Here is a 25758-nt window from a genome sequence, read left to right as displayed (position 1 = left end):
AGGAGTCGTGAATGTTGCTGAACATTGTGCAATCATCAGTGAACGTCTTCACTTCTCAGCTTATGATAGAAGGAAGATTATTGATGAAGCAGCTGAAGATGGTTGGGTCGAGGGCACTACCCTGAGGAACTCCTGCAGTGATGCCCTGGAGCTGAGATGACTGATCTCCAACAACCACAACCATCTTCCTTTGTGCTAGGCATGACTCCAACCAGTGGAGAGATTTCCCCTGATTCCCATTACCTCCAGTTTTGCTAGGACCCCTTGATGCCACACTTGGTCAAATGCTGCCTCGATGTCAAGGGCAGTCACTCTCACCTCAGGAGTTCCGCTCTTTTGTCAAGTTTGAACCAAGGCTGTAATAAGGTCAGGAGCTGAGTGGCCCTGGTGGAACCCAAACTTAGCATAATTGAGCAGGTTAGTGCTAAGCAAGTGCTGCTTGATAGCACTGTTGATGACCACTTCCTTTATTTTACTGATGATCAAGAGTAGAATGATGAGGTGGTAATTGGCTGGGTTGGATTCGCCCTGATTTTTGTGTACAGGGCATAACTGAGTAATTTTCCACATAGCCGGGTAAATGCCAGTGTTGTAGCTGTGCTGGAAGAGCTTGGCTAGGGGCGCAGCAAGTTCTGGAGCATAAATCTACAATACTATTGCTGGAATATTGTCAGGGCCCATACCCTTTGCACTATCCAGTGCCTTCAGCCATTTCTTGATATCACGTGGAGTGAATCGAATTGGCTGAAGACTGGCATCTGTGATGCTGGGGACCTCCGGAGGAGGCTGAGATGGATCATCCACTCGGCACTTCTGGCTGAAGATTGTAGCAAATGCCTCAGCCTTACCTTTTGCACTGATGTGCTGGGCTCCCCCATCATTGAGGATGGGGATATATGTGGAGCCTCCTCCTCCAGTGTGTTGTTTATTTGTCCTCCACCATTCACGACTGGATGTGGCAGGACTGCAGAGCTTAGATCTGATCCGTTGGTTGTGGAATCGCTTAGCTCTGTCTATCGCTTGCACCTTCATCTACAGCTGACTAGTGCAGCCTTTTTGTCTACGAATCCTTTGTGTTGGCTTGGCTTGGAAGTTTATACAATACAAGTCACATTCCAGGACGATGGTGAGTTAGCCTTTGTCCTTTGGAACAGCTTAGAATCTTCTAGAACTACAAGCAGGTGATCAGCTGCAGCCATTTTATTGAACCCAGCAATTACAATTACATATTATATATATATTTTTTCTTCCTGTCTCCTGGACAGGATGCATCTCCTACCCTCTACCCCAACCCAGACCTTCCCTTTTGTTATTCCTCCATTTTCCACCTTTCAACTGCATAAAACCCATAACATTTCTTGCATTCTTCAGTCCTGAAGAAGTGTCATATTCAACTTGAAATGTTAAACCCACCTGGACGTTTAGTCCATGATGAAAGTGTTTGCTGTGAGTTGTATTGATCAACTGTTGAAGTGACATTAGCGTATCTCCACCAAGTCCTGGTCACCCACTCATCCCTGTGCTTGCTGACCTACATTGGCTCCCAGTCTGAAATTCTCATCCTTGCTTTCAAATCCCTTTGTGACCTTGCCCGTCCCTATATCAGTAACCCCCTCCAACCCCACAATCCTTCAACACTTCAGCACTTCTCTGATTCTGGCCTTTTAATCCCCCCAACTTTAATCACTCCGTCATATTGGCAGCCATTCCTTCAGCTGCCTAGTCCCTGAGCTGTGGAATCCCGTGGGAGCAGTGTGTCCCATCTGCAGGATGCACCTGATACAGCAAGTGGCCAATGCTCCTTCAAAGGCACCTTCCTAACCGGTGATCTCCAACACCTAGAAAAACAAGGGTGGCAGATGCATGGATACACCATCACCCGCAAGTTACACCCCACCCTGACTTGGAAATAAATCGCCATTCCTTCACTGTCACAGAATTACAGAGCGCAGAAGTGGCCCTTCGGCCCATCGAGTCTGCATCGACATGTGAGAAACACCTAATCCTACCTACCTAATCTCATTTACCAGCACTTGGCCCATAGCCTTGAATGTTATGACGTACCAAGTGCTCATCCAGGTACTTTTTAAAGGATGTGAGGCAACCCACCTCCACCACCCTCCCAGGCAGCGCATTCCAGACCGTCACCACCCTCTGGGTAAAAAAGTTTTTCCTCACATTCCCCCCTAAACCTCCTGCCTCTCACCTTGAATTTATGTCCCCTTGTGACTGACCCTTCAACTAAGGGGAACAGTTCCCTATCCACCCTGTCCATGCCCCTCATAATCTTGTACACCTCGATCAGGCCACCCCTCAGTCATCTCTGCTCCAACAAAAACAACCCAAGTCTATCCAACCTCTCTACATAACTTAAATGTTTCATCCCAGGCAACATCCTGGTGAATCTCCTCTGCATGCCCTCCAGTGCAATCACATCCTTCCTATAATGTGGCGACCAGAACTGCACACAGTACTCCAGCTGTGGCCTCACCAAGGTTCTATACAACTCCAACATGACCTCCCTGCTTTTGTAATCTATGCCTTGATTGATAAAGGCAAGTGTCCCATATGCCTTTTTCACCACCCCAGTAACAGGCCCCTCCTCCTTCAGAGATCTATGGACACACACGCCAAGGTCCCTTTGTTCCTCAGAACTTCCTACTGTCATGCCGTTCATTGAATACTTCCTTGTTAAATTACTCCTCCCAAAGTGTATCACCTCACACTTTTCAGGGTTAAATGCCATCTTCCACTTATCTGCCCATTTGACCATCCCCTCTATATCTTCCTGTAGCCCAAGACATTCAACCTCACTGTTAAACACCCAGCCAATCTTTGTGTCATCCGCAAACTTACTAATCCTACCCCCCACATAGTCATCTATGTCGTTTATATAAATGATAAATAATAGGGGACCCAGCACAGATCCCTGTGGTACGCCACTGGACACTGGCTTCCAGTCACTAAAGCACCCTTCTGTCATCACCCTCTGTCTCCTACAACGAAGCCAATTTTGAATCCACCTTACCAAATTACCCTGTATCCCATATGCATTTGACTTCTTTTAAGTCTCCCATATGGGACCTTGTCAAAGGCTTTGCTGAAATCCCACTACATCAACTGCACTACCCTCATCTACACACCTGGTCACCTCCTCAAAAAAATTCAGTCAAATTTGTTAGGCATGACCTCCCTCTGACAAAGCCATGCTGACTATTCCTGATCAAACCTTGCCTCTCCAAGTGGAGATAGATTTTCTCCTTCAGAAATTTCTCCAATAGTTTCCCTACCACTGACATGAGACTCACTGACCTGTAGTTCCTGGCTTATCTCTACAACCCTTCTTAAATAGCGGAACCACATTAGCTGTTTTCCAGTCCTCTGGCACCTCCTCCGTGGCCAGAGAGGAATTTAAAATTCAGGTCAGAGCCCCTGCGATCTCCTCCCTTGCCTCCCTCAGCAGTCTGGGACACAAATCATCCAGACCTGGAGATTTGTCCACTTTTAAGTCTGCGAACACCTCCAATACCTTGTCACTCCCTATATCAATTTGCTCAAGAACCTCGCAGTCTCTCTCCCCGAGTTCGATACCTTCATCCTCATTCTCTTGGGTGAAGATGGATGTGAAGTATTCGTTCAACACTCTATTGATGTCCTCTGGCTCCACCCATAGATTGCCCCCTTGGTCCCTAATGGGCCCTACTCTTTCCCTGGTTATCCTCTTCCTATTGATATGCTTGTAGAATATCTTGGGATTTTCCCTACTTTTATCAGCCAGAGCTTTCTCATATCCCCTCTTTGCTCTCCTAACTGCTTTCTTAAGCTCCACCCTGCACTTTCTGTACTCCACTAATGCCTCCGCTGATTTGCTTCCCTTGTACCTGCTAAAAGCCTCTCTTTTCCTTCTCATCGTATCCTGAATATCTCTGGCCATCCATGGTTATCTGGGATTGTTACTCCTTCCTATCACCCTAGAGGGAACATGTTGAGACTGTACCCTCCCCATTTCCTTTTTGAACGCCCCCCACTGCTCCTCTGTAGATTTCCCCACTAGTAGCTGTTCCCAGCCTACCTTGGCCAGATCCTGCCTTATTTTACTAAAATCTCCTCTCCCCCAATCCAAAACATTTTTTGCAACTTTTCTATTTTTTTGTCCATAACAAGCTTAAATTGTACCACTGGGTCAAAATTCTGGAATTCCCTCCTTAACAGCGCTGTGGGTGTACCTACACCACATGGACTGCAGTGGCTCAAGAAGGCAGCTCACCACCACCTTCTCAAGGGCAATTAGGGATGGGCAATAAATGCTGGCCTTGCCAATGATGCCCACATCTCATGACATTCGCAGTGCAAGAAGCCACAAGACTGAATGCTGGTGTCTTACTGGAGATACCTGGACTTCCCAGCCTTGAATGGAAGAGTCCAGGTGGTGACTTTATACAGGTGTATTCATCGTAAATGGTATGGAAATGATAAATGCTGAATGTGACTTTAAGTTAAATTGCAACAGTTAGACAAGGGGACACAAATATGAGTAAAAAGCCAATTTAGGACCGATCTCATTGATCAACAGATGGAGTGGACTCTGGGATAGATTAGTAGAAGGGAAACCCCTGAAATCATTGTGAATTTGTGATGTGGGGAGGTTCAGGTGGTAGACTTTAATTCATTCTGAATGTGTTGAATTGTCTTGTGCCCCTATTTAAACTGATTTACACGCTGGTAAGCCCTGCTCCAGGATGCCTGTCCAAAAACTTTGCTGCTGGTGCACAGTGTGATGACCAGGGGTTTATTCCCATTTCCTGTCTTGCAGGAGGCTGGTGACCTGTATGACATGTTTCACACACGTTACACTATGCATCGTCGCGCCTATCAGCATTCTGTGGTCAACAACATCGAGAGTATGTGAGTATTGCTGCAGTGCTTCTCCGGGACTTATTTTTCTTTAAAATGTTCTCCCTTTTGCTCTCTATTATCTCAGCTCAAATGCTCTCCTTTTCTCCTGAAGGAACTCATGCTGAAACACATGTCCCTATTTCTGTAGTCCTCTCGCACCTTATCTCTAAATGTGAACCCATGACAGTGAGGGGCGGCAGTCGATTGACACTCCCCAAAGAGACATCAAACTCAAGCCCGTCTGGCCCTCACTGACGGTGACATGTTTACATTGCAGCAACAGCTGTTGGCCAAGATTAGGAACTCTGGCTGATTTGTACTTTCTTTAATCTTCCCCTCCCTATGCTAAGGACTCTGAGGCCAATAACAAGACCATTCCTGCTGTGGTTGATCAGCTGTGCAAACTCCGGACAGACCAGTGATCAACCCAGGGCTTCAGTCTGCCCCCCCCCCCATCATAGTGAATGTACCCACTGAGCCATTGGATCCCTGTGCAAACAATTTAAAAGGTCTCCTGTTTGGAAAACCTTGCTGACACATTTCTGAAAATATTTAATCCTTCAGGATCACAGAGGCATTGGTGCTGGCAGATCCACACATCAAGATAAGCGGTACAGGTGGGAAGCTTTATACAATCTCCACAGCATTTGATGACATGGAAGCTTATACCAAACTGACAGGTGAGTGTTTTGTGCGATTCAGTCAGGTATAGTTTTCTTTGAATTCTTGTGTAAGGTTAAGGTTCAGGAGTCACAGATTACCAAAAAAGGGGGTCGAGTTCATAGGTGATTTTAAAGTACTTTATTAAATTGTCTACGAAGGAGTAACATTCTTAACGTGATACATAAGCTAAATAGACAGTAAAAGCATACGACTTGTAACAACGGAGAGCAGTTTACCGACCCCAGAGAGCTGTTGAGTACATGAGGCCGATTTCTGCACCTAGAGGCTGAAGTCTCTTGCCTGTTCTGTTTGCAGCCTTTGCTTCATCTTCCTGAGCTGACCAAGGTGTCAAGAAGATCTTTCCCAGTCTCCTTCTGCCTTAGGAGGACTGGCTTCTTTCCCTCCGTGCACCCTTCATTATACTTTATTTCTTCAACCATTTGTTTGACCCCATCTGGCCAGTGACCAAAGGACAGGTACCCAAGGTGACATCCCCTCCCCCTGTCCACCACTTTGGCTTGAGTCCATCTTTCAGCTTATCTCATGTTGGGTGCTTTTAGTTAACTCTTGCCAGACACTAGTATAAATAAGAGGGCCTGCAAGGGGATGAGCGATTAATGCTGGCCCAGGCAACGATGCCCACATCCCGTGAAAGAATAAATATAACTAAAAGTGGTACACGACTCCCTGTTACCTATTCAGGAATGTCTACTGTGTCTAGTGGTCTCTATATGGTCCTCTTAGAAACATCATTTTCCTTGGCTATTATCTTAGTTTTAACTCAGTCCCTGACTGCTAGGGACTGTTTATGTGGTTTCTTTCAACTTGAGAGAAAAGAAACAACTTTCTACCAGTTAGTCTCATATTATGCCTGGGTAATTCTAGAAGAATTCTATAATATTCTGAAAAATTCCATTTCTTACACTAGAATCTTACAACACAAGAGGCCATTCAGCCCATCATGCTTAGATTGGTCCTTTGAAAGAGCTGTTCAATTAGTACCACTCTCCCGCTCTTTTCCCACAGCCCCACACAATGTTTCCTTTCCATGTTTATGTTCCCTTCCCTTTTGAAAGTTATTATTAATTCTAGTTCCTCCGCTCTTTGAGGAACTGCCTTCTAGATCATCATAACAAGCTGTGTGTAAACAAAACAAAAACTCCTCATTTCCATCTGGTTGTTTTGCCAATTTAATCTGTCGCGCCTGGTTACCAAACCTCCTGCCAGTGTAACCAGTTCCTCCTTATTTACACTATCAAAACCTCTCATGATTTTGAGCACATCAGCCAAATCCCCCCCCCTTAACCTGCTTTGCTCTAAGGAGAAAACTCCCAGCTTCTCCAATCTCTCCACATGACTGAAGTCTCTCAGTGCTGGTACCACTCTAGTAAATCTGCTCTGCATCCTTCCCAAGGCCTCGATATCCTTGTGTGGTTCCCAGGATTGGACAAGATACTCCAGCTGAGGCCCAAATAAGATTCCGCTTCCTTGCTTTTTTCCCCCTTCCTGCAACTCCCTTCTGGAAAATCGTGAGATGAGAAACCGTTAACCGATGGGAAGAACCAGAACATGTTCTAGATTTTTGGTGAAGGGTCATTGTCCTAAAACGTTAACTCTGTTTCTCTCCTCACAGATGCTGCCTGGCCCGGTGACTATTTCCAGCATTTTCTGTTTCTATTCTAGACTTCTTTTTGGCTCTCAATTAAAAAAAATATTATTTTATTACTGCAGCTGGCTATAGACACAAAGAGGGGGCTTAATAGCGTGTGAGGCTAAGAGACGTTGCTGCTAGTCTGCAGCACTTAAAAGCAGTCCATCCTTCTTAAAACAAAGCTGCCCTGATTCATAGGAAGCTGCTGTTAAATACCACTGATGGAACTGTGAGCCAGGGAGGTGGAACACCAGGGCAGAGAAAGGGCCCTGCTGTTCACCCAATATCTCAGTGCTGCAGTGAAAGCTCGGGCTGAGGTCAAGAGATCCATGCTTGCTGCCATGCAGCTCAGGCTACTGTCATCATGGCTGTGGATCTCAGTGCTGAATGGGGCCTGTGGACTCTGACAGCAGTCCAGCAACCTACCCTGCAACAGGATTGTTGAAGTGCCGCACTGGAGAAGTGTCAGTGCTTCCATGGTACACAAACCACCTGCTCTCTCTCAGGGTCACAGTCCAGCCCGCTGCTGCCCTTACCAAGGTGGGGAAGTCTGAAGCCAGGGCGCCTTAAGGCCTAGGTCCACTCAAGGTCATGTTGCAAGGCCATCATGCCTCAGTGAAAGTCCGAAACCTTCGATCAGGCATACTGCAGCTACTGGGGTAACACTGTGTAGCAGCATTAGGACAGGCAAAGGCATCTGCAAGATGGGCGCTTCAGAAAGGCAAAAGGGCAAATGGTTTATTTTTGCTTGTATAATTGAATGTATGGTTAGTGAGAAGGCTTTTGTGGGTGGCCTTTATTGTTGGACGATTGCCAAGAGGTCACTGTGACGGGGTATCTCAGATGGATGTGGTTCATGGTGGTCCGAGGAAGTAGTTTAATTGAAACTGGAGTCTGAGCAAATGGTCCCTGACAACCCATCAGAGTGAAGGGGTTCAGGATGTTCCCTCCCATCCTGCTCCTGTCCTACATCCTCCTGAGTGGCCTCTGGATTCCTGGTGGCAATGACTGTGCCCTCATGGTGACAGTTTTACAGAGGACGCAGCAAACCACCATGAACCTGGATACCTGCACTGGCGTGTACTGGAGGGCTCCAACTGAGCACTCCAGGCAGATGAAGCATTGCTCCAGCACCCCAAATGTCTGCTCCATGTTGTTCCTGGTGGCTTCATGACTCCTAGTGTACTCCCTTGATAGAGCAGCAGAGGGGGCATCATGATCTGTGTGTACCAGCCTTTGTCGCACTCTCTGGTTCTTCCTGAAGGTCCAAAGATACTGGGATTGGCTTACTGCTTCAGAATAAACAGTCATGGCTGCTGCTAGGGTATTGGGCTTCCATCACCTCTCGATGCTCCAATGGATGTCATATTGGGAGATGTTTGAGATGTTCCCGGCTCCTGTCTGCAAAGATATGGACAGATGAATGTTCAGTGTGACACCTACCTTCATGGTCACTGGCAGGGCTGTCCTCGCCCCGGTGTGAGGTTCCAGGTAGTGTTGTAGAAGGTGTCACATATCAGTGACCAGCTCCTTGTTCAATCTGTGTCACCTCAGGCACTGCTCCTGGGCCATGGGTAGGAAGGAAAGGTGTTCTTGTAAAACCGTCTGTGGAGAGCCATCCTCCTCTTCTCCCAGTCTTGTGATGCAGTGGATAGTGTCCCTGCCTCTGAGCCAGAAGCTCCAGGTTTCAGTCCTATGCTGGGACTTGATGTCCAAGGAAGATGCATTCATAATGTGGCCAAACAGGTTGATTATCAACCTGTAAGTACTCCCAGTACACCTATGATAGGCAGTAAGAGTGGGAGACTCTCCTGGTCAGCCAGAACCATGTGGTGGCTGCAGCACAACAGCCTCTCCATGTTAAAAGACACCATGCGCAGGTTCTTGCCATGGACTGTACTCTGTGGCAAGCATCCTCTTTGTTTTGAGGGGCTACCAGTCATTTCATCCTCCCCCTCCTCATTCTTCACAGAGATTCCCCTCCCTGCAGTCTGTGTTCCATTTAATGGTTATCTTGCACTGCTACCATAGCCCCTATACCTTAGTCATCAAGTCCTGATGCCTCCTTGATTTTAGTCAGCATATCTTCAAAAAATACCCCAAAAATACACCACTTGGAGGAAGCACTGAGGGTGGCAAGGGCGCAGGATGTACTCTGGGTGGGGGACTTCAATGTCCACCACCAAGAGTGGCTCGGTAGCACCACTTCTGACCGAGCTGGCTGAGTCCTAAAGGACATAGCTGCTAGACTGCGTCTGCGGCAGGTGGTGAGGGAATCAAGAAGAGGGAGAAACATACTTGACCTCATCCTCAGCAATCTGCCTGCAGCAGATGCATCTGTCCATGACAGTATCGGTAGGAGTGACCATCGCATAGTCCTGTGGAGACGAAGACCCGCCCTCACATTGAGGATACCCTCCATTGTGTTGTGTGGCACTACCACCGTGCTAAATGGGATAGGGCTTGAACAGATCTAGCAACTCAAAACTGGGCATCCATGAGGTGCTGTGGGCCATCAGCAGCGGCAGAATTTCACTCAACCAGAATCTGTAACCTCATGGCCTGGCATATCCCCCACTCTACCATTACCACCAAGCCAGGGGATCAACCTTGGTTTAATGCAGAGTGCAGGAGGGTATGCCAGGAGCAGCACCAGGCATACCTAAAAGTAAGGCGTCAGCCTGGTGAAGCTACATCACAGGACTACTTGTGTGCCAAACAGCATAAGCAGCAAGTGATAGACAGAGCTAAGCGATCTCAACCAATGAGTCAGATCTAAGCTCTGCATTCCTGCCACACCCAGTCATGAATGGTGGTGGACAATTAAACAACTCACTGGAGGAGGAGGCTCCACAAATATCTCCATCCTCAATGATGGGGGAACCCAGCACATCAGTGTAAAAGATAAGACTGAAGCATTTGCTACAATCTTCGGCGAGAAGTGCTGAGTGGATGATCCATCTTGGCCTCCTCCAGTGGCCCGCAGCATCACAGATGCCAGTCTTCAGCCAATTCAATTCACTCCACGAGATATCAAGAAACATTTGAAGGTACTGTATACTGCAAAGGCTATAGGCCCTGACCATACTCCAGCAATAGTCCTGAATACTTGTGCTCCAGGACTTTCCGTGCCCCTAGCCAAGCTGTTCCAGTACAGCTACAACACTGACATTTCCCGGCAATGTGGAAATTGCTCAGTAATATACTGTACACAAAAAGCAGGACAAATCCAACCCGGCCAATTACCGCCCATCAGTCTACTGTCGATCACCAGCAAAGTGATGGAATGGGTCATCAACAGTGCTATTAAGCGGCACTTGCTTAGCAATAACCTGCTCAATGACACTCAGTTTGTGTTCCACCAGGATCACTCAGCTCCTGACCTCACTATAGCCTTGGCTCAAACATGGACAAAAGAGTTGAACTCCAGAGGTGAGGTGAGAGTGACTGCCCTTGACATCAAGGCAGCATTTAAAAATGGCAAACCTAGCAAAACTGGGGTCAATGGGAATCAGGGAAAAACTCAGCTGGTTGGAGTCCTACCTAGCACAAAGGAAGATGGTTGTGGTTGTTGGAGGTCAGTCATTTCAGCTCCAGGACATCACCGCAGGAGTTCCTCAGGGTAGTGTCCTCGGCCCAACCATCTTCAGCTGCTTCATCAATGACCTTCCTTCCATCATAAGGGGGGATGTTCACTGATAATTGCATAATGTTCAGCACCATCCGTAACTCTACAGATACTGAAGCAGTCCATGTCCAAATGCATCCACATCTGGACAATATCCAGGCTCGGGCTGATATGTGGCAAGTAACATTTGTGCCCCACAAGTGCCAGGCAATGACCATCTCCAACAACAGAGAATCTTACCATCACCCCTTGAAATTCAAAGGCATTACCATCACTGAATCTCCCCACTATCAACATCCTGGAGGTTACCATTCACCAGAAACTGAATTGGACATTTTTTTTCCCTTTCATGGGATGTGGGCATCACCAGAAAGGCCAACATTTGTTTCCCATCTCTAATTGCCCTTGAATTGACATTGCAGTGGGTTTGGAGTCACATATATGCCAGATTTCCTTCCTTCAAGGATATTAGTGAGCCAGATGGGCTTTTACAACAATTGATGACAGATTCATAATCACCATTACTGAGACTAGCTTTATTAATTGAATTTAAATTCCACCAGTTGCCATGGTGGGATTTGAACCCACGCCCTCAGAGTATTAGCCTGGTTCTCTGGATTACTAGTCCAGCAACATTACCACTACACTACCATCTCCCCACCATATAGCCATGTAAATACTGTGGCTACAAGAGCAGGTCAGAGGCTGGGAATCCTGCAGCAAGTAATTAATCTCCTATCTCCCCAAAGCCTGTCCACCATCTACAAGGCACAAGTCAGGAGTGTGATGGAATATTCTCCACTTGCCTGGATGAGTGCAGCTCCCACAACACTCAAGAAGCTGGACACCATCCAGGACAAAACAGCAGGCTTGATTGGCAGCTCATTCACAAAATTCGCTCCTTTTACCGTCTATGCACAGTAGCAGCAATGTGTACCATCTACAAGATACACAGCAGGGACTCACCACAGCTCCTTAGACAGCACCTTCCAAGCTCACAACTGCTACCATCTAGAAGGACAAGGGCAGCAGATAGATGGGAACACCACCATCTGCAAGTTCCCCTCCAAGCCACTCACCATCCTGACATGGAAATATATCGCTGTTCCTTCACTCTCGTTGGGTCAAAATCCTGGAACTCCCTCCCTAACAGCACTGTGGGTGTACCTACACCACATGGACTGCAGTGGTTCAAGAAGGCAGCTCACCACCACCTTCTCAAGGGCAATTAGGGATGGGCAATAACTTGTGACGCCCACATCCCATGAATGAATAAAAAAAAAAATCCCCTTGACCTAAGCAGAAGGAAGTCAAAAGCATCTCACCTGATAGTTGGTGCTGGCCCATTTAAATAGTGCTACTGGAGTGGGGGTTGGGGCAGGGGTGCCCCTTGTGCTGTTAAGCATAGCTGGGACTGAACAGCACTGGCGTTGAGTGCAAATGCTCAGGTAAAGTTTGTTGAATCAGCATCACATCAGTCGGAATGACTGTCAGAGATCTTGGTAGCACCTCTTCTGCGCCTTCTGGGTACCACACGACACACTTACACTCATGCCCTTCCCCGGAAACATGGTTGGTATGACTGTAAACCCTTTGGGCCTTCTGTAACACTGGCACCAGCAGCACTATGGAGCCCAATTTCACAGCCTATCCTTTAGTTGATTGGAGCTTGGATTGTTTTTTTCCAGATAATATATTTCAGCAGATCCTGAATTCGTCTGAATGCGAACTGCAAGAGGCACGGGCAATCCTCAACAATATCATTTGCCGCAAGCTGTATAAACAAATTGGGCATATTCGTCCTGAAGGAGAAATGGCAGTTAAAAAGGTAAGCATTACACAGAACTATACACTATTTACAAACATGTCATCCAGTTCAACTGGTCTATGCTGGTGTTTTATGCTTGGTCTCCCTCTATTCTACTCTCACCCACCCTGCCCCTGCAACCCAGTATTCTGCGTTCCGAACCCTCACTCTCTGGGTGGAAGTTGCAAAAATGGAAGATCATTTTCCCGAACACTGTAACTGGCAACTCAGGAGCAATGGTCCTTCTCACGCAATAGTTTTTATTTCTGCCTTACCTAGCCTTAAATCTTTCTAATCTTTTTTGTTGTTTATTTATAAATTATGTTATTCATCTCACCATGCATCAAATATTTTGCTTGCAGCTTGTTTGCTGACACTGAGACATGTAAATACAATGACTCACACAAGCAGTGGACAAATGCCATCTGGGTAAACATTATATGAGGTGGTGTCACATTGTTGAATGTCATGTGACCAAATGTTACATGATGAAATCTCCAGGAATATTTCAAAACAGAATTGGAAACCCTTCACTACTCCCTTCTCCCTTATATAAATATCAAAACTCCCTTTTAGGCGCATTATTGCTGCCAACTTCAACCACTCCATCTGGCAGCAAACTTCACATTCTTATCACTTTTTATGTAAGGAAAGTCTCCTAAATTCTTTATCTAATCTGTCACTGCCTATCTTAGACTTACTCTCCCTTGTTTTGGTCTGATCCACAGACATTCTATCAATCATTGTTAAGACCTTTACCAAGTTTCCTCTCATTGTTTCAATTTCCCAATGTGGGTGATTCTTCCTCCTTTTCCAGTGGGAGAATATTTACCATTTCACCCTCCCGGCTCCATGCTGTTTTGCGTAGAGGTGAGCAGTTGCTTTCAGATATCTAGTCACCTCTGCAGTGAACCCTGGGGACATTACCTATGGGAATGGAGCCAGTTTCCATATGCTTCCTGATGATATCCAACCAGACTTCTCCCCCTAAAATACAAGTCTATAACTGTGCTGTCCAAATGCTGAACAGGTATCAGGAGGACAATAAGCCAGAAATTTCTCCAGCTCAACATCAACAAGACTGAAGAAATCCTGCTTGCAGTAACTGTGCAACATGACCACCTACTTCCATCTTTGGAGCATTGGCTGCCAATGTTCCTAACTCATTCCCAGTGCTGCTCATCCGTGCCTTTCTCACCTTCCAGCTTGATTTTTTAAAAATTCATTCATGGGATGTGGGTGTCACTGGCTAGGCCAGCATTTATTGGCCATCCCTAACTGCCCTCATTCAGAGGGCATTTAAGAGTCAACCACATTTCTGTGGGCTTGGAGTCACATGTAGGCCAGACCAGGTAAGGACAGCAGATTTCTTTCACTAAAGGGTGATGGTTTCATGAAGGTAATCATCAGATTTAATTCCAGATTTTTATTGAATTCAAATTTCACCATCTGCCTTAGTAGGATTCAATCCCAGCTCCCCAGAACATTATTCTGGGTCTCTGGGACATGAGTGAGTGACAATACAACTATGCCAAGGCCTTCTGGTTTCTCCAAAACTGCCCTTATTGACCTCATGAATTTTGATTACCATTAACTTCTAATTTGTCTGCAGTTTTGCAGCCTGATTCCTATTCTACACTGAATCTGCAGCAACATCCTTCTGTTTGCTCTCCATCATAGCCCTCTCATAAACAGCGAATCCTCCTTTTTTTCAATTGCATCAAGTCCCGTTCACCCTTCCACCCCCCCCCCCGCCCCGTTCTCACTGATCTAAATTCACTCCCTGTCCAGCAACACTTCAAATTCAAAATTCTCACCCTTGCGTTCAAATTCCTTTAACCCTCCCTACCTCTGTCGTCTCCTCCAGTGCTACAACACTCCAAGATGCCTGGCCAACTCCAATTCAAGCCTCTTGTGCATCCCCAGTTTCCTTCACCACTGCCTTTAGTTGCCTGGGTGATAAGGCCTAGGTTTCCCTCTCATACATCTGTCTCTCTGTATCTCTCTCTTCCTTTACAATGTTTCTTAAAACCTGGCATTTTGACCAAGCTTTTTGACTAAGCTTTTGGCCATCTATCCTAATATCTGCCTTTGTGGCTTGTCAAAGCTTGTTCGATGACACTCCTGTGACATTGTACTGTGTTAAATGCAGCTTGTTACTTGGTTCAGGCACTCCATGGATGAAATTTCTGAACTATTGCAGTAACCCTAGATAAACTTCTATAACATTACCTTCATATCGTTTAATCTTTTTGCTAACAACCCACTGTGACAAATATTTTGATGCAAAGTTACTTTCTTTTTGAATAGAACCAATTTTAGGACAAACTGTTGTAATCTGCTTTTATTTTTAGGAAGAAGTCAATGACCTGGCTGCTGAGGTGGCTGCCTCATCGGAAGTTTCAGGTGTCCAATTTGATCCAGGAGATTTCACAGTAAATGCAAGTATTGGATGGTTAAGGATGCATTAGGATTCTTCCCTTCCATCCCCTCACTTCCCTCAAGAAAACTGGCATTGTGTATGGACACAGTTGCTAAGTGACCGTAGCTGGGATCTGAACGTACAAGGGTACTTGACATTTTGGAAGGGCAGGAGGAAAGGAAAAAGAGGTGGAATAGCTCTGCTCATAAAGGGTGACATAAGAAATGGTCTTGGTTCGGAACGTCAAGATGTAGAATCACTTTGGGTGGAGATAAGTAATAGCAAAGGAAAGAAGTTGCAGATAAGAGTAATTTATAGGCTCCCTAACAGCAGCTATACTGTAGGACAAAGTATAAATAAAGAAATAATGGGGACTTATAAGAAAAGAACTGGAATAATCATGTGTGATTTTAATCTTCATATAGATTGGACAAATCAAATTGACAAAGGTAGCCTGGTGGATGAGTTCATAGAAGGTACCCAGGAGTTTCTTAGAACAATACATTCTGGAACTAACCAGGGCACTGACTATTTTAGACCTGGTAATGTGCGATGAGACAGGATTAATTAGTGACCCAATAGAAAATAATCCTCCAGGTAGGAGTGATCATAACGTGATAGAATTTCACATTCAGTTTGAGGGTGAGAAATGTGAATCTGAAACTAAAGTCTTAAACTTAAATAAAGGCAATTACAAGGGTGTGAAGAGTGTTGGCTAAAGTGGACTGGGAAAATTGGTTAAAGGGTAAGATGGTAGTTGAGCTGTGGCAGGCATTTAAGGAAATATTTCATAACTCTCAACAAAGAGTGAATGTCTTTTGGAAATCCAGGTATATTACATCTGACTTCCCTTTATCTATCCCACTAGCTACATTCTCAAAAAACTCTAATACATTTTTCAAAACAGGATTTCCCTTTAGTGAAACCATGCTTTTCTAAGTACATGGTTAAGACTTCCCTAACAATAGATTCCACCATTTTCCCAATAGCTGATTCTAGGCTGACTGGCCAGTAGTTAACTGTTTTTTCTCTCCCATCTTTCTTGAAAAGTGGCGTAACATTTACTAACTTCCAATCTAATGGGAACATTCCAAAATCTAAGGAATTTTGGAAAATCATCGAAAGCACATCCACTATCTTTGCTGCTATCTCTTTAGAACCCTACAGTGCAAGCCATCGGGTCTGGGGTATTTGTTGGATTTTGGCCCCTTAGGTTTCACCAATGCTTTTTCTGTGCTGATGTTAATTTCCTTAATTTCCTCACTCTTTTTAGTCCCTAGGTTAACATTTACTTCTGGTATGAAACTTGTGTCTTCTACTGTGAAGACAGACACAAAATATTTGTTCAATGCCTCTGCTATTTCCTCATTCCCCATGATAATTCCCCCTGCCTCTGCTTCTAAAGGACTGATGTTTATTTTAGCTACTCTCTTCTTCTTTATATCGGGAGCAAAGGAACATAGGAACAGGAGTAGGCCATTCAGCCCATCAAGCCTGCTCCGCCATTCAATACGATCATGGCTGATCATCCACTTCAATGTCTTTTTCCCACACACTCCCCATATCCCTTTGTCATTGGTATTTAGAAATCTGTCGATCTCTACTTTAAACATACACAGTGACTGAGCTTCCACAGCCCTGTAGGGTAGAGAATTCCAAAGATTCACAATCCTCTGAACAAAAAAATTTCTCCTCATCTTGGTCTGAAGTGGCTTTCCCCTTATTTTGAAACTGTGTCCACTGGTTCTAGACTTCCCCAACCAGGGGAAACATCTTACCTGCATCTTCCTCGCCTACCCCGTGATTGGCTGTGTGCTGCCATTTTACCTGGGTGGGCCAATTTTGCCCATTTTGAAATTGTGCCCCCTGGTTCTAGACTCCCCAACCTGGGGAAACATCTTGCCTGCATCTACTCTGTCTATCCCTTTAAGTATTTTGTAGGTTTCAATGAGGTCACCGCTCATTCTTTGAAACTCTAGAGAATACAAGTCCAGTTTGCCCAATCTTTCTTCATAGGACAATCCTGCCATCCTGGGAACTAGCCTAGTGAACCTTTGTTGCACTCCCTCTATGGTAATCATATCTTTCCTAAGGTAAGGGGTCCAAAACTGCACATAGTACTCCAGGTGTGGTCTAACTAAGGTTCTATACAATTATAGCAGGATTTCAGTATTCCTGCACCCAAAACCCTCTTTTGATAAAGGCCAACATGCCATTAATCTTCCTAATGGCTTGCTGCACCTGCATGTTAGCCTTCTGTGACTTATTGACGACGTCACCCAGGTCCTTTTGTACATCTGCACTTTCTAATCTATTACCATTTAAGAAATACTCTGTACAAACCTGTTCCTCCTAACAAAGTGGATCACTTCACATTTTTCCACATTATACTTATAAAAGCTCTTGCAATCGGTGTTTATATTCTTGGCTAGCTTATTCTCATATTCTACTTTTGCCAACATGACTCACTATTTTCTTTCCTTTGTTACGATCCGGTTAGGGACGAGTAATTATTTGTTTAAAGTAGACAAAGTTTGAAATCTCAGTTGCCACACCAGGAGAATAAAGGAAGAAGGTTCCACAGTTTTAAAGAAATAAAATAAACTTTACTATAAAAAGTCAGAAAAGTAAAACAATTGACGATATTTATCTTATTCTCTAACATTCAGAATTAACTGAGGTAAATATGAATTAACAGGCAAACTATGGTTGAACACATCACACTGCACATTATATGGCAGCCAGCTAACAAGGCAGAATCCATGGATTTCTTAACAACTTATCCAGACATCAGTGTCCACTGTGAGCCACAAAATCTCATTAACCCTGTCACCCACATGAGGGATTTTTGATTGTTCACTTTCAAAGATCTAGCCTCTGAATTCCCTCAGCCACTCCAATTCCTGACTCAATGGCTGCTCATCTCCCAGTGGTTCAATTTTTTCTCCTGAGACTGTGTTGCCCCCAGATTCCTGAGACTTCACTCCAGCATCTGATTACTGGCGCAATTCAGCTCTTTAACAGACAGATAACTTCTGAGTTGGCAATGGCCCTAGATTTCGCTGAGCCCCAATATCCCCAGCTGCACCAAGACATCAATGGCTCCCAGGGCTTCCTCTAAGCCCTACCTCTCCCAGTAACATGGAGCCTGTGACCTTTCGCCACCTACTCAGCTCCCCAGGATTTCCTTCTGAGTCCTAATTCTAAGGAGCAATCAAATGGCTCCTGGCACTTCTGAATCCCAACTACGCAGAGCCAGCTAACAGCAACAATTTCGCTGCCTGGATCCTCTCCTTCTGCTCCCAGCAGACACACCAAATAAATTGAAACAAGAGAACCTTCTTAAGCTCCATCCACCTGTATGACAACATAGTCTTGTAGGGGTCATTGAATGCTTTTAAGCTAATTTAGCTCCAACTCCCAAAACAAAACATCTCCCTGGCCTGCACTTCTTTGCAAGCAGTATAGCCATCAAGTCTCCAGCACCTCAACAAAGTAAGCCCACCTGCTGTTTTATCATCTTGCCTTTCTAGCTGTTAACTTCTTAAGTCAACATGGCCTCAGCCTCTTAAGTGTAATAGACTCCAAGCTGCTTTAGTTGCATTTATCCCATTTTCTACAGTTAAACTCTAATCTTCCCAGAACTAAAACTTACCTCCAAAATATGAACGTGAACCATGAACTAGGTATTCATCACACCTTAAGCCAATTTTTTTAATCCAAGCTGACACTGACACTCCTATTCCATAAGCCTCAATTTTGTTAACCAGCCTTTTATGTGGTACTTTTACAAGCTTTTCTTCAATCCCTATCGACATCATCTATTGCTTCCCCTTGATCAACTATTGCTGCTACGTCATAAAAAATTCAAGTTTATTAGTCAACCTTTTACAAAACCATGCTGGCTCTCCTTTATTAACTCAACCCTGTCCAAATGCCTGTTGATTTTTTTCTTGATCATTGCTTCTAAAACTTTACCCAGCACTGATGTCGAAACAACTGGCTGGTAGTTGCTAGGAATGTCCCTACACCCTTTATTGAATAAGAGTGTCACATTTGCCTCTCTTCAATCTTCTGGCACTTCCCCTATATCTAGGGAAGATTGGAAGATTATGGAAAGCCCTTACATTATTTCCAATCCAACTTCCTTTAGTTATTGGGGATGCAAACCATCTGGATCTGGCGATTTATTCACTCTAACCACTTTTCAAGTACATCCTTTCTATCTATTTTCACCCCATCCATTACCTCTAACACCTTCGCTTCTATCGATATTTTATCGGTTCCTTTTCCCTAGTAAATACTGATACAAAGTACTCATTAGGTATTCTAGCCTTGCCCTGCACCTCTCAGCATACATCATCCTTTGTCCCTTATCTGCTTCGATCATGAGGTGCACTTTCTCGATAACTCACATCATCAATATTTCCCCTAAGGAAAAACAGGGCTTCAGTTGGTCCTAGCCATCAGGAGGTTACCATTATAGGACTGGTACTCAATAGTGCAGCTTAGTCTAATGGCCTTGGTTGTGGTTCGATGGGTAATGCTCTTGTCTCTGAGTCTGAAGGTTGTGGGTTCACAGCTCACTCCAGAAATGTGAGCAGTCTGTTTGTGAAGCAATGACACTGGCAGTATTCTGGATTAGAACATTCAACCTCCGGTTCTGCTTATTTAGGTTGTTTCTTTGGACTACGGGATGAAGGAGCAAAATCCCATTGACAGTGTCTGGTTCTATCACAAGGACAACCCCAATCGGGCAGTGAAAATCTCTAAAGACCAGGTAAGTTCAACACCTAAAGCAACAAATCCTACTCCTAATGTAGCTTTCAAAACTCTCTGCAGTCAGGGGGACAGCGGTGTGGCTGACTCCCATTGCTGCTAGTGAGCAGCCATTTCCAGGATGTTCTTGTTCTTGATTTTCACCTCAGTAGCCTCTGCCTCTTGAGGTGTTGTGTAGCTCCACAAAGCAGAAAGTTAACAGATCCTTAACTCACCGTAATGTTGTCCTGTAACCCACCCCATTGTACCAGAAAGTTCATCCTTGTCAGTTTGTTGCTAATGTATGTGATTATCAACTTTCCCTCTCACGTACCCAACCAGGTGTCTCGGTTGCTGCCGGAGAGGTTTACAGAGCAGCTGATCCAAGTGTACTGCAAGAAGACCGATAAGCAGAGTGTGGAAGCGGCCAAGAAGCACTTTGACCAATGGTGCATCAACAGGGAATTTACTAAACCCAGGGTAGGGAAGCGGAGACCACACTGGAATGTTGTCGTTTCTCATTCTTTCCATGCCTGCATTATTCCTATTGAACCTCACTGTGGCAGTTGCTAGGGGCTGCCTTGTCATGGCTTTGTCCACTATTTGCTCACTACAATGCAACACTTCTGCTATCAATCTGATGAGAGCTGTGCCTCAGCTGTGAGTCAGAGGGTCATGGGTTGAAATCTCACTCCTGAAACTTGAGTGCGTAACTTAGGCTGATGCTACTGTGTGTCGGATGGTGTTAAACTGCGGCAGAAAAAGTTCTGCTAATAAAGGAAGTTCACACAACAATAATAGTTTGCATTTATCCAGCACCTTTAACATTGATAAACATCCCAAATTGCTTTACAATGAATATACTCAGACAAAAATAGACACCAAACCAAAGAAGGCTTTCTGCTTTCTACCCTTAATGTCACCATTAGCATATTCCTTAGTCAATATCACCACCCTCAACACCCCTTTGTCCTTTTGTCTATGATATCTTTGGCAATCTCTTCTTTGCCTCCACCTATCACTGGCCCTCTATCCAGCTCCACCTGTCCCACCCTCCTCAAGCAGCTTATATTTCACCTATTTTTCTTTCGTTCTGATTAAGAGTCATTAGGACTCGAAACATTAACCCTGTCTTCCTCTCCACAGATGCTGTCAGACCTGCTGAGTTTTTCCAGCTACTTTTGTTTTTGTTTTTAAGGCTTTCTTATGATGGGCAACCAAAAGCTCAGTCAAAGAGTTGTGTTTTAAGGGGTCGGAGGTGATGGGGCAAGTGGGCTTAGACAGGGAATTTCAGAGCCTAGGACCAAGACAGCTGAAGCCTTGGTTGCCAATGGTAGAAATGGTGGGTGTGGGGTTGGTGGGGTGAGGGGTGGAAACAGGGATGTACAATGCATCTACAATTTTGTTAAATATAGCCTGGGGAGGAAATCTTCTGCAGCTGTCACTGAATTGTTGAATTCATCCATTACTATTTCATGGGGAACTGGCTGTTCCTTCTGAAGGAATTTTTGAAGTCTGTGGGAACAGAGTACATGGCAGTCGGTGTTTCTGTGCCCTGTGAGTCCTTGGACAGAACCATACTAAATGACTTAGGCCCAGGGCCTCGTTGCTGTGTGTGGGTGGCAAAAACTAAGTAATAAGAGACAGTAATACCAAAAAACAACATACTGCGGATGCTGACAATCTAAAATACCAGCTGAAAATGTAGAAAATACTCAGCAGGATTGGCAGCAGCTGTGGAGGCAGAAATAGAGTTAACATTTCAGGTTGATGACATGTCACTGTTGCAATGGAGGAAACGTGGCAGCCTAATTTACGCACAGCAAGCTCCCATAAACAGCAATACAACAACCGGATCATTTGTTTATAATGATGCTGATTGAGGGATAAATATTGAACGGCAATCCAGAGAGAACTCCCCTGCTCCTCTTCAGAATAGTGTCATGGGATCTTTAAATTAAGACTTAAGTGCAAGGGCAGAGGAGGCCTCGGATTAACGTTTCATTTAAAAGGTGACATCTCCGACAGGGGGGACTGTCAGCCTGGATTTTGTTCTCACGCTGGAAGGATGAATAAATGCAAAATTATTCTAAGACACTTTAAGGTGTGAAAATTAAGCAAGATGGTAATAATTTTCCCTTCTCAAAAAGCAGTTGCTAATAGTTCCATTTTCTTACCTATCTACAGGATGGTGCTAATGCTGCTCCGGAGCACAATCCCGAGCAAATGCGGCTGGGACACTAATGATTCTAATCCCAAAGATGAGCCCTAGTTCCATCGCTGTGCCAGTAGTCGTGGGCCCAACGTGAAGCTTTCAAGTAGAGAGAATGGGAATTTCCTGTGAAACTGGGAGACCTGCAATGGTGCTGCATTCATGTAGGGCCACTTGGGCACTTCAGTACACAGTAGACAGCTCTGATCATTTTTTCATTTAAAAGAAGAAAAATAATCTTTATACAAATGAACTTATCTATATATATATCTATATATTTTACCGCATAGTGAAGGGAAAAGGTTGGTACTCAGGGTTTTATAATAAGTCTAAGATAAGAACAGCTGATTTTGCACTGTTTTTGTTCCTGAGTGACAGACACAAATGGGGCTTGTAATTTGCCTCACTCCTGCTGAACTGAGAATTATAATTACTAATTAATTAATATAACTCGGTATGTGGTGACATCTCTTTACAGTGACTAAATTCATAAGTTTAAGTGTATGAAGGAGAGAAGAATAGAAGGTTATGCTTATAGGATTAGATGAAGGAAACTTGTGTGGAGAATAAACACCAGAACAAAGCAGTTGGGCTGAATGGCCTGTTTCTGTCTGTAAATTCTATATAATTTCGCTCCCCTCAGCACTGTCAAATAAGTGTTGAAAATCTTTTTAGCTGCATTGGTAAAACATGATTTCAAATGGGAGAAAGGAGGAATGGTTCCTGTTGAGCAGCAAATGCATAATCTGTGCATTCCAGTGACGTCAGACCAGGTTTGAACACCAGATTAGTCCAAGTGATAAGATTCTGTGACCTAGAACCGGGCCTGGTTTTGAGAAATTGAGTGCAATTTATGCCTGCGTTTCCAGGTTGAATTTGAGGATTAAGTTTCCGCCCAAACTCATTTGCCTAATGTCAAATGTAAAATTTCCGCATCAATCAGTGCAAAATAATCCGATCCAATTTAAATTTATTAATGCGCAAGTTTTTTAAGCTGAACAGTTCAAAAACTGTATTCGTTAATTGATTGACTGGAATTAGTTTTAAATGAATAATGTAAAGTTTTATGAGGAGTGCATTTATTTCTGGTCTCTCTTACCTCTACCTGTCCTCCTTGCCGTCAACAATGGAGTTGACAGAGAGCTGTTTGCCCTTTCCAATATCTTCGAATCATAACTTGCTTGATGCACTTTACTGAAGCTTTTTAATTAATTGCGAGAGGTTTCAATTTTGCACTTTCTTAAAGTTTAAAGTTTATAAGTTTTGAACATGTTGTACATTTTTTGAACATGTACTTCTCTGAATAAATTTTACCACACTTGTTTCTAAATGGTCAGATTTTTAATACAAATGTGCTTTGCAAAATGCAAACAAGAAACAAATTTCTATTAATTAAACAATCGTAGCGAGTGTCTTATGATTTTTAAAATAAGTGTCCTAGTTTCCTGTTTTATGTACAGGGGGAGGTGAAAACATGAGGCGGAGCTCATTATGCAAAGTTATGCATTGCGAGCCATGCTCCAATAGCTTTTCCCTATCAAGTGGCTGCCCCCTGTACAGACTCAGCACCCCCAGAGGGGTCATACGGACTCAAAACATCAACTCTGTTTCTCTCTCCACAGATGCTGTCAGACCAGCTGAGTTTTTCCAACATTTTCTGTTTTTGTTTCAGATTTCCAGCGTCTGCAGTGTTTTGCTTTCAGCTTTTTGCTTTTAACCCTCAGATTTACTTCCTGGCTTGACTGGCTCCTCTCTCAGGATGCCCATGTTGTTACAATCTCCATTGAGGTTGACAACCCTTTGAAGACAATAATTTCCCAGCGACCAATGGAAAGAATCACGGGATAAGATTTCATGTTTTAACACTTTTACTGTAACAAACATAGATCAAATACTACCTAACAGGTAACTAATACGCCAACTTAGAGAAAAGGTACTCTTGCATTAATTAATTAACTCAATCGCAATACGCCATATGATATGTTTTTACACCACTTTTGGCAGATGGGTAGCAACACAAGATTAGGTCTCAAGGCACTCCCAGCTTCTGGCAGGTTCACTTCTCCCTGCCACACCATGTAGAATCTTCCAGTGTCTTTGGAAATTGGTTCACTTAGATGGAATAATCCAGAACAGAGTTCCACTACCAATGTCCACCTTGGAAACTCCTTGTTCCTTAAATCTCAAAGTCCTGTCAGTCCTGCCTTTTCATTTTGGACAGAAAACCAACTTTTACAAGTGTTCTGCTCAACCTTTAACACAAAGACAGTTTGCCTTGCTCTTTACAGCAGTTGCTTGTACACCTTATAGAGGCTGCTTCTCCCCATAACAGTAAATCTTTTTTTTCCCCCTGTCTGTTGCTGTGTCTCTTTGGCTTTACAAAAATCACTGCCCCGCTTTTGTGTCAAGGTGTGAAACCTGCCACTTGAGTTTCAATAGTTTCAGTTATAGATCACATGGGCCTGTCTCCAGACAGGGTTAGGCAGGCATGATTACCACAAGCAGGCAGGTATGATCACCACAACCCATGCAACCCCAGCTAGGATATTCTGCTTTCACCCTAAAGAGGCATTTTAAAATAAAACCATCTTATAAAGTTTCACAATCATAATACTTCCCTCTTAAAAATAAGAAAAGCATTACCATAGTAATGATTTTTCCAGAACACTATCAAAATATAACAACTTGCAACAATGTAAACATCTTAACAACTAATGTATTACATACTGTACAGGTAACATTCACTCTCCTTCTGTCATATTTCACCATTAAACATCCTGTCTTGGCAATGTTATAAGACTTAAGCTGTAACAACCAATTGCAATTAACAATTAGGATTTAAACTCCAGCTTATGTGAGTTCTTAGATGACCAACTTCCTGTAAATGAGAGTTTCTTTTTCTACTGGTCGATTCACTTCCTTTCAATCTCCACAAAAGATCTCCTTTTACATTTTGTGTGGCCTGAGCAGCTTTTCTATGTCCTTGGCTAAAAGATTGTAACGTGGTTTATCATGGGTCATGTTACTTTTTAAAATCAGTATTGGATTGTGCATAGTCTGGGCCATGGGATCATATTTGTGACAGGCCCAATTTACCATTTGCTCTCTCTGGTTATTGGCATGCCATCTGGCTTCTGAATACTGACAACTGTAAATTGAAATTCAAGGAGTGAGTCCTGTTATATTGCTTCATACTCCCTGGATTCAGCAATTTCCTTTGTTCTTCTTTAAAGTCAGATGTTAAATTGTCATCAGGGTTTTCCATTTTTAAGACAAACTCTGAAATACTCTGTTCAAGTCTTAATCCTGATTTCCAATTTTATCCATGTCTACATACTCCTTAATGTCCATGTCCATGAAGAAAGCCTTCACCAGCCACACATCTGAATAGTCCTGCATTAATTGAATTCACCTCATCCTGTTTATGGGTATATGGTTATGTTGATGCTCAGCCAAGGAAGTTTGATACTTCTTTTTAGTCAGTTCATAACTTTTTTCTCTTTGCTTTGTGTTCTCCCATTCAATTCAGTCATTGTCTGGTTCTTTTCTAGTAAGAACAATGGCCTGGATTTTACATCCCGTGGGCGGGCACGCACCTGACCCGATCAGGTGTAAAATACTGCACCATGACATTGGGCAAAAGTCCCAACATCATCGCGTGATACTTCGGTCAGTGGACGTGTGTGAGAGTTGGCACCTTGCCTGCTGACAATTAAGAGGT

The 25758-nt window shown here is 44.0% G+C and overlaps 1 protein-coding gene across 1 annotated transcript in view; it reads left to right on the top strand.

The window, feature by feature from the left end:
* The window catches only part of samhd1 (SAM domain and HD domain 1), a 52449-nt gene extending 29082 nt beyond the window's left edge, over positions 1–23367 (top strand). The window contains exons 9-15 of the mRNA XM_078554879.1: positions 4814–4905; positions 5461–5576; positions 12527–12666; positions 15000–15086; positions 19743–19847; positions 20168–20305; positions 22013–23367. Coding sequence (XP_078411005.1) covers positions 4814–4905; positions 5461–5576; positions 12527–12666; positions 15000–15086; positions 19743–19847; positions 20168–20305; positions 22013–22069 — 735 coding nt within the window. The 3' untranslated portion in view covers positions 22070–23367. The remainder of the gene's footprint in view (positions 1–4813; positions 4906–5460; positions 5577–12526; positions 12667–14999; positions 15087–19742; positions 19848–20167; positions 20306–22012) is intronic.
* The last annotated feature ends 2391 nt before the right edge of the window (positions 23368–25758 follow it).

Source organism: Cetorhinus maximus, chromosome 13 (genome assembly GCF_964194155.1).
Source record: "Cetorhinus maximus chromosome 13, sCetMax3.hap1.1, whole genome shotgun sequence".
Lineage (NCBI taxonomy): Eukaryota > Metazoa > Chordata > Chondrichthyes > Lamniformes > Cetorhinidae > Cetorhinus > Cetorhinus maximus.
The sequence above is the reverse complement of the archived record's forward strand: the minus strand, read 5'-3'. Positions and strand labels throughout refer to the sequence as shown.